The sequence below is a fragment of the Thunnus maccoyii genome, chromosome 21 (genome assembly GCF_910596095.1).
Source record: "Thunnus maccoyii chromosome 21, fThuMac1.1, whole genome shotgun sequence".
Classification (NCBI taxonomy): Eukaryota; Metazoa; Chordata; class Actinopteri; order Scombriformes; family Scombridae; genus Thunnus; species Thunnus maccoyii.
Window position 1 is genome coordinate 630,674 of NC_056553.1, and position 9,276 is coordinate 639,949.

A 9,276-nucleotide genomic window follows, 5' to 3' on the forward strand; every position below is an offset into this window, starting at 1 on the left:
AACCTCTTCACTAACTCTTAGAACCTTGCCAATGACCACTAGAATGTAGTCACAGGCCCCAAAACCTTGTCAAAGATCATAAGAACCTCCTCACTGGTCCCTGGAACCTCATAAAGAACCACTAGATCATCACTGACAAACACTGTTGTGTTTTTGTGACATTGCTAAGGCTCAGTGTTCTTTGGACCAGTCATCTGCATTTATTTCCAGGCTCTCATGTAATCGTGTTTTGAGAAAGGCATCAAAATCTCGGCCCTCCAGTCCCTCCCTGACACCAGATATCTGGATATTGTGGTGCCAACAGCAACCCTCCTGCTCCACCACCGGGCTCCTTTTAGCTTCGTCATCCTGTCTCCAAGTTTGTTAACAGCGTCATTCAAAGTTTTCAGTTTTTCAGTCGTAATGTCTTCAGCCAGATTTAGATAGCTCCGTAGCCACATTAGCTGGAGTATCCTCAGAGCCATCCGTTGATTCAGACTTATCCTGACTGTTTTTAGTTCGCTGATATATGACTTTTTTGAGACATCTTCAGTCACACAGACTTCACACACAAGACAAACTAAATTACACGATCATATCTTATATTTTTCTGAGCCGCTCTTCCATTTAGGCGTTCGATGTGACTCGCCTTTATTTATCAACATGGTTCTTATATCTGTGGAAGCCTGACACTCTCCTCTGTTCTTCCACACACTGAGATTCACTATGTGCTGGAAACCTGAGGACACACAGACAAAAAACTCAAACTATTTATAAATTGTACAAAACAATTTTTTATAAAAACTGTTCTAAAACATGTGGAGTATGACTCAGAACGACGAGGTATCCTGAAAATAACAGAAGCAACAAAGAGCCGGAGAACCAGAGTCTGATATATAGCTGTGTGTGGTGTGTGGAGGGGGGTGGGGTTGGGGGGGTGGCGGGTGGGGGGGGGTAGGGAGGCACTGAGGGGGGTCACAGACAGACAGGTATGCAGTGTCGGTCAGCTGCAGAGCGTGTTTATGAGAACATACCAGAGACAGGTCACAACCCAGCATGTGTGCTGACAGTGGTCATGTAACAGCAGGTCTGAAAGGAGGACATGTTGAAACCTGACACACACACACACACACACACACACACACACACACACACACACACACACACACACACACACACAGACACACACGAACACACACACACACACACACACACATACACACACACGAACACACACACACACACACACACACACACACACACACACACACACACACACACACACACACACACACACACACACACACGAACACACACACACACACACACACACACACACACACACACACACGCATGCACACACACATTTTCTCTTCACATTTTTTTGTCTCTTGATAACAGAAACCTGGAAAACTTCTAAATATTATTTCTTCTATATTCTAAAACATATAAAAATAATACCTTATTAATAATATATTATTCCTTAAAGTATTCATAATTTCTTTAATATTAATATTTTTTAAATCATTTTATTATATTTTAAATGTGTTTAATGTGTGTGATTCTTTTTCTGTGACATTTTTATTTATTACTGAAACAAAATGTAGTTTATCTTTGGATTTTAAGAGTTTGTCAGTTCAGCTCAAAGGTCAAATCAGATTTACTGACACAAATATTAACACAGTATTGTATAAGCAGAAAGATAACAATAACAATATATATCAAATTTATCAGAGACCGAACTGATTTTACTTTTCTGTTTTATTCTGTTTTATCTCACATTACTGGAACTGGTTTGTGTTTTAATCTGCTGCCCAGTCAGGATTTCAACCACAGCACTGATGCTCTTGTTGAGGTCTTCAATGACATCCACTTAAACAGTCGACCACAACATATTACTAGACCAACTGGAAAACTGGGTGGGACCTTCTGACACAGCACTGAACTGGTTTGAATCCTACTTAAAGGACTGGGACTACTATGTGTCTGTAGGTAATTACACATCTGAGCGGACAAAAATGACACATGGAGTTCCCCAAGGCTTCATTCTGGGGCCTCTTCTGTTCAACATCTACAAACTCCCACCGGCTCAGATTATGAGAAACAACAAAATATGTTACCACAGTTACGCAGATGACACACACATTTACATAACTTCTACATAATTTCTTCAATTAAACAAAGATCAAACTGAAGTAATTGTTTTTGGAGCCGAGGAAGAACGTTTAAAAGTCAGCACTCAGCTTCAATCAATAATGTTAAAAACTACAAACCAAGCCAGAAATCTTGGTGTCGTCATGGACTCAGACCTGAACTTCAACAGCCACATTAAGACAATTACAGAGTCAGACTACTATCACCTGAAGAATATATCAAGGATTAAAGGACTTGTGTCTCAGCAGGATTTGGAAAAACTGGTCCTGCATTTATCTTCAGTAGACTCGACTACTGTAACGCCGTCTTCACAGGTCTCCCTAAAACATGGATCAGACGCTGCTGCTGATCCAGACGCTGCTGCTCGAGTCACTAAGTCCAAGAAAGTGGATCATATCAGTCCAGTTCTCAGATCTTTACACTGGCGTCCTGTCTGTCAAAGAACTGACTTTAATATATTGCTGTTGGTTTATAAAGCACTGAATAGTTTCTGATCTGCTGCTACGTTATGAACCATCCAGTCTCTCAAGTGGTCTGGATCAGGTCTGGATCAGGTCTGGATCAGGTCTGGATCAGGTCTGCTTTCTGTCCCCAGAGTCCAATCTAAACCTGGAGAAGCAGCGTTCAGGTTTTATGCTCCACATATCTGAACAAACTGCAACTCTCAGCTCTTTAAATCACAGCTGAAGACTTTTCTGTTTCCTTTGATTAAATCTAATAATTATAATTTTCTTACACTGAACTGTAACTTTTACTCTCCTGTTTTATCTTATTCTATCTTAGCTTATTTTTATTTTCTATTTAACTCTTTTTAATTTCTAGCCTTATATTGTTTTTCCATTTTGCCTTGATGCCTTTTATGTTTTATGTAAAGCACTTTGAATTGCCTTGTTGTTGACGTGCTATACAAATAAACTTGCCTTGCCTATGAAGCATTTTGTAATAAATATGTAAATATTGTTGCCATAAAAAGGGATAAATTGAGAGTAAGAAAAATAAACAATATCACATACAAGAAATCCAAACAGACAAAAAGCTGCAGCAGCACCTGTGTAATTAGCGTGCTAATTGCTAATGACATGCTGCTTGTTGTTTGTTTGCACACACACACACACACACACACACACACACATACACACACACACACACACACATACACACACACACACACATACACACACACACACACACACATACACACACACACACACCTGGTGATGGATGAGGTAAATTAGCCACCTGATGAGCTCAGCGCTAACGAAGCCTACCACGGCACGCTACGCTAATGACTCCACCATTAACCACCTAATGAGCTCAGTGTGAATGTAGCCTTGCAGTTAGCCGCTAGCAGTTCTTATTGTCTCTTCCTGCATTGTGATTGGCCGCAGGGTTCGACCAGCTGACTCCGACTCACCTGCACACTTGGTCCTGGCTCTGAGCGGTGGGCCGGGGTTTCCCGTGCCTCCCTCCAGGGGCCGGGTGAGCAGCACGCTGATCTCGTACTCGGTGTCGGGGTCCAGGTGTCCGATCTTGTGGGTGGGCTTATCGACAGGTGTGGTGTCAATCAACATGCCCGACATCGTCCGGTACTCCACCTCAAAAACACATTATTGATACAAGTATTGAAACAATAATCAATTATTATTACAGTTATTAATATTAATATTAGTGGAGAGGAGGGAAGAGGAGTGGAGTTTGAAGGGGAGGTGCAGTGAGGAGGTGCAGTGAGGAGGTGTAGTGAGGAGGTGCAGTGGGGAGGTGCAGTGAGGAGGTGTAGTGAGGAGGTGCGGTGAGGAGGTGCGGTGAGGAGGTGCGGTGAGGAGGTGCAGTGAGGAGGTGTAGTGAGGAGGTGCAGTGAGGAGGTGCAGTGAGGAGGTGTAGTGAGGAGGTGCAGTGAGGAGGTGCGGTGAGGAGGTGCAGTGGGGAGGTGCAGTGAGGAGGTGCAGAGGGTAGGTGCAGTGGGGAGGTGCAGTGAGGAGGTGCAGTGGGGAGGTGCAGTGAGGAGGTGCAGTGAGGAGGTGCAGTGGGGAGGTGCGGTGAGGAGGTGCGGTGAGGAGGTGCAGTGGGGAGGTGCAGTGAGGAGGTGCAGAGGGTAGGTGCAGTGGGGAGGTGCAGTGAGGAGGTGCAGTGGGGAGGTGCAGTGAGGAGGTGCAGTGGGGAGGTGCAGTGAGGAGGTGTAGTGAGGAGGTGCAGTAGGGAGGTGCAGTGAGGAGGTGTAGTGAGGAGGTGCAGTGAGGAGGTGCAGAGGGTAGGTGCAGTGGGGAGGTGCAGTGGGGAGGTGCAGTGAGGAGGTGCAGTGCGGAGGTGCAGTAAGGAGGTGCAGTGGGGAGGTGCAGTGAGGAGGTGCAGTGGGGAGGTGCAGTGGGGAGGTGCAGTGAGGAGGTGCAGTGAGGAGGTGTAGTGGGGAGGTGCAGTGAGGAGGTGCAGTGAGGAGGTGCAGTGGGGAGGTGTAGTGAGGAGGTGTAGTGAGGAGGTGTAGTGAGGAGGTGCAGTGGGGAGGTGCAGTGAGGAGGTGCAGTGAGGAGGTGACTCACCTCTCTCTCTATGATTGGTCCGTCGCCGTTGATGGAGTTGGCGTTGAGTTGGATCCACAGGTAGGTGGCGCCCACCGCCGTCAGCTGAGGAGGAGCGATGGGTACGGGAGGCTCTGAGGGACAAACAGAACCGGCGTCAGTTTCACATAGATCTCTCTCTTAACGAGGGGAGGAAGGAGTTAACGAGTTAATTAATATCCATGACCTTCGGCGAATCACGGCAGACCTGAATTCCATTACCCAGAATCCCCGGCGGTGCTGCTCTACTTCCTCCTGACCCACTTCATCACACACACACACACACACAGTAAGTAGGATACATGTGTAATGATGCGTGTTTATCGTGAAGCGTGTTCAGGTTAATACTCACCTGTGTGTGCGAGAGATAAAACACAAACAGGTTGAGTGACAGTTCAATCAGGGGCTTAACCGCCGGGGATTGTGGGATATGTGTCAGGTCATGTGACCAACAAACACTTCCTCACCTGTCGGTGTGTTTGCAGAGACGAGAAAGATCAGACAAGCTATCGACCCAACTGTCCCTCACACACACACACATACACACACATTCGTGTGTGTGTGTGTGTGTGTGTGTGTGTGTGTGTGTGTGTGTGTGTGTGTGTGTCAGACCTTTATCTCCGTATTGATCCTCTCTGTTATGAATGATATCAGACAGTCAGACAGTCTGATCTGCTTCCTGCTCACATCGTCAGATACAAACAGAAACCTACAGAAAGCCGTCGGCGTCATAATCTGCGTCTCATTCTGACACGTTTTCCTCATCAATTAACCACAAATTAACAACTAACAGTTATTTTCATTAATTAAGTAATCTTGATTAACCGTTCGGTCTATAGAACATCTATAGGGACGGTCAGACTTCCTGAGAGCAGCGGAGGCAAACCGGTACCTTTAAACGTTAAATGAACCAACCGGAAGTTACAAACAGGAAGAGGTGGCGGTCGAACAGAAACGGTGTTTGATGGCGACGACATCAGAACTTTCAACCAACCATGACTGAAGTCTCAGCAGGGAATGTTGCTGGATAATCAATAAAGTGCAACACAGAACATATGTTCATGTGTGAGTAACTTTTAACCAGACGAGTCTAATAATTAGCTGTTAGCCTTCACTTACTGACGGGGAACGTTAGACGGGTTGTTGTTGGATGGAAATTAAAGTATATTATTGTGCAATACTTCAGTCCAAAACCCAAATATATTCAGTTTACCATCAGAGGAGACAAATAAAACCATCAAATCATCACATGTGACGAGTTGGAGCCAGAAAAGTTTTGATATTTTGCTTAAAAAAATGTCAAAAATGATTATTTGATTGTCAAAATAGTTGCTGATTAATGTTCGGTGGATGCAGCTCTACTGTAAAGTGACTCCTGCTGTCATAAATGTAGCAGAGTGGAAGTATAAAGTATCATCACATGGAAATACTCTGTGGAGGGAAGTAACGGAGTACATTTACTCCCTCGATCAGCTGATCAGTTCATCCTGATCTTTAGATGAATCGAGCGTTAATTTAAACGATGATCTTCGCTGTTGTTCGCTGCGTCTGTACGAACAGAACGGCATGATGGGAAAGGAAAATACCCAGAATTCTCCTCCAGCAGCCGGAGATGAAAGTGATGTTTCTGGCAGCTCCGTCACACGAAAACACACAATAACACACCACGTTTAATGAGTCGCCATTAACAGCCTGAATACCTGCCAGTGTGTGTGTGTGTGTGTGTGTGTGTGTGTGTGTGTGTGTGTGTGTGTGTGTGTGTGTGTGTGTGTGTGTGTGTGTGTGTGTGTGTGTGTGTGTGTGAGTGTGTGTGGAAACAGGAAGTGGGGGCTTTTACTATGAAGTGATTCATCTTCACAAACGCAGACACTCTTTGACAAAACGCCGCTGATTCTCCCTTTTTAAACAGCAAACTGACTTTCTAATGAGGCTCTCCTTTAACCCAACACACACTCACACACACACACACACACACACACACTCACACACACACACTCACACACACTCACACACACACTCACACTCACACTCACACACACTCACAGTGCAGTAATGAGGTTTGCAGCTTTAATAAAACTGCTCCTCGTTTGACGAAGGAGTCATTAAAATAAAAATATGACAAAGTGCAGCTTTGATCTGAGAGAGAGAGACAGGTGGAGAGAGAGACAGGTGGAGAGAGAGAGAGAGACAGGTGTAGAGAGGAGAGAGACAGGTGGAGAGAGAGAGACAGGTGGAGAGAGAGACAGGTGGAGAGAGACAGGTAGAGAGAGAGAGAGACAGGTGGAGAGAGAGACAGGTGGAGAGAGAGAGAGAGACAGGTGGAGAGAGAGAGAGACAGGTGGAGAGAGAGAGAGAGACAGGTGGAGAGAGAGAGAGAGACAGGTGGAGAGAGAGACAGGTGGAGAGAGAGACAGGTGGAGAGAGAGAGAGAGACAGGTGGAGAGAGAGACAGGTGGAGAGAGAGAGAGACAGGTGGAGAGAGAGACAGGTGGAGAGAGGAGAGAGACAGGTGGAGAGAGAGACAGGTGGAGAGAGAGAAAAAATCATAAAAAAACAAACACAAATAAAATAAAAGTAAACGTCAGCAGCCAATCAGACACCAGGACTCACGTTTGACTGTGAGGTCAGCGTAGGAGGACACGCCCACGCCTTGCTCTGATTGGGCGATGCAGCGATAGCGTCCGGAGTCGCCCTTGGTCGTGTTCTCCACGTCGAAGCTCGCCACGTAACGCCGCGAGGTCATCGGCTTGGTTTCCCTGACGACGGCCTGACGACCGCCCATCCCCTGACGACCAGAAGATTAACGTATGAATAAAAACACAATAACAACAGAATAAACATTACGTTCATTAATATAACGCTGTTACCATGGTAACCACAGGATTAAAACACGGAAACGAACTGTCAAAAAGCTGGAAAAATGTTTACATGAAAACTAGACATTTTGGAGATACATGGGTTTACCAGGACATCAGGGAACAGGATATTGATCGTCACTGATAGTGATTGATTAGTGATTGATTAGTGATCAGCACCTGCAGGTGCAGCAGCAGGTTGCTCTGCGGTTGTCTGTTGATGGTGCAATGAAACGTCGCCGTCTGTCTCGCGTTCACCTCCACGCCTTTAATGTGCAGGAAGTGAGGTGTGCTCACTGAGGACACACACACAAAGGTCAGAGGTCACACACTGATGACATCATCATACAAATCACCTCCATCACCAGGGCAACAGCTAACCCTTCACCCTGATCCCCCTGATCTCTTGAGCCAGGCAGCGAGAATCTCCCCGATCCAATCAGAAAATGGATCCTGGAGGAAGCAGGTGTGTGTGTGTGTGTGTGTATGGGTGTGTGTGTGTGTGTGTGTGTGTGTGTGTTTTCAATCAGTTTATTGGACAGTGTTGGGGTAAAAAACAGGCAGCGAGAAACAGTTCAGGTCAAGGATGTTTACTGGTGATTTAACACACATACTCAACCTCTGTGTGTGTGTGTGTGTGTGTGTGTGTGTGTGTGTGTGTGTGTGTGTGTGTGTGTTTGTGTGTGTGTGTGTGTGTGTGTGTTTGTGTGTGTGTGTGTGTGTGTGTGCATGTGTGTGTTCACATAACAGCAAATCTAAAATGCGAGTCTTCAGACAGGCAGGTAGATAAACAGACGGATGGATCAAAGTCCATGCTAATCAATTTATATTTTAATGAGCTCCCCTGTCTCCACACACACACACACACACATACACACACACACACACACACACACACACACACACACACACACACATACATACACACACACACACACACACACACACACACACACACACACACACACACACACACACACATACATACACACACACACACACACACACACACACACACACACACACACACACACACACACACACACAGTGACCTTGATTCTACCATGCCAGCTCAACTTTTAACATCGTTATCCAATTAAGCAGCCAAACCTCGTTAACCAATTAGGAGCCTGTTCTACAAGGGGGTGGGCCTTTCTGTGTGTGTGTGTGTGTGCACTTACTGCACTGGTGTCCCTGCAGTGTGATGTCTTTGATGGCCAGAACTCCTCTCTGACCGGTGCTGACGGCCTCGAACACCACCTGAAACACACACCGATCAATATTATCAGCATTATTGATAGTATCAGTTCCAGCACTGTTGTTATTATTGTGTCCACGGGGGGGCTGAGCAGGTCAGACAGACGGCAGCTGGTTGTGATTCTTCAGTCTGAACAGGAAGTAAAGAGCTGAGAGTGTGTGAGGTTCAGGTTCAGGTTCAGGTTCAGGTTCAGGTTCAGGTTCAGGTGCGTGGGGGGGTCCTGGGTCAACGTGGGCGTCTCCAGCTGAGCCAATCACAGTTGAGCATGATAACAGAGAGGAAGTGTGTGGCTGCGTCAGAGACGTGAATCTGTAGTGACTTCCTGCGTTCACCGTGTTAAACCTCATTTCCTGTGTTCAGACAGTGTTTAACTGAACTTATTTATATGTCGAGCATTAATCTGTCAGCACAACTTCAACCAAAACACAACAATCTGTCTTTGCACTGCTTCATTTGAATGAAGCTCCGCCCGTCTGCG

The 9,276-nt window shown here is 45.9% G+C and overlaps 1 protein-coding gene across 4 annotated transcripts in view; it reads right to left on the bottom strand.

The window, feature by feature from the left end:
• Positions 1–8,797, bottom strand: part of LOC121888118 (receptor-type tyrosine-protein phosphatase mu-like) — a 100,914-nt gene extending 92,117 nt beyond the window's left edge. For all 4 annotated transcript variants that reach the window (XM_042399473.1, XM_042399472.1, XM_042399474.1 and 1 more), the window contains exons 1-5: positions 8,722–8,797; positions 7,721–7,836; positions 7,296–7,470; positions 4,668–4,780; positions 3,548–3,728 (exon numbers count right to left, since the gene is read on the bottom strand). In XM_042399473.1, the coding sequence (XP_042255407.1) occupies positions 3,548–3,728; positions 4,668–4,780; positions 7,296–7,470; positions 7,721–7,836; position 8,722 (586 nt within the window). In that variant the 5' untranslated portion in view covers positions 8,723–8,797. The remainder of the gene's footprint in view (positions 1–3,547; positions 3,729–4,667; positions 4,781–7,295; positions 7,471–7,720; positions 7,837–8,721) is intronic.
• Positions 8,798–9,276: the final 479 nt, after the last annotated feature.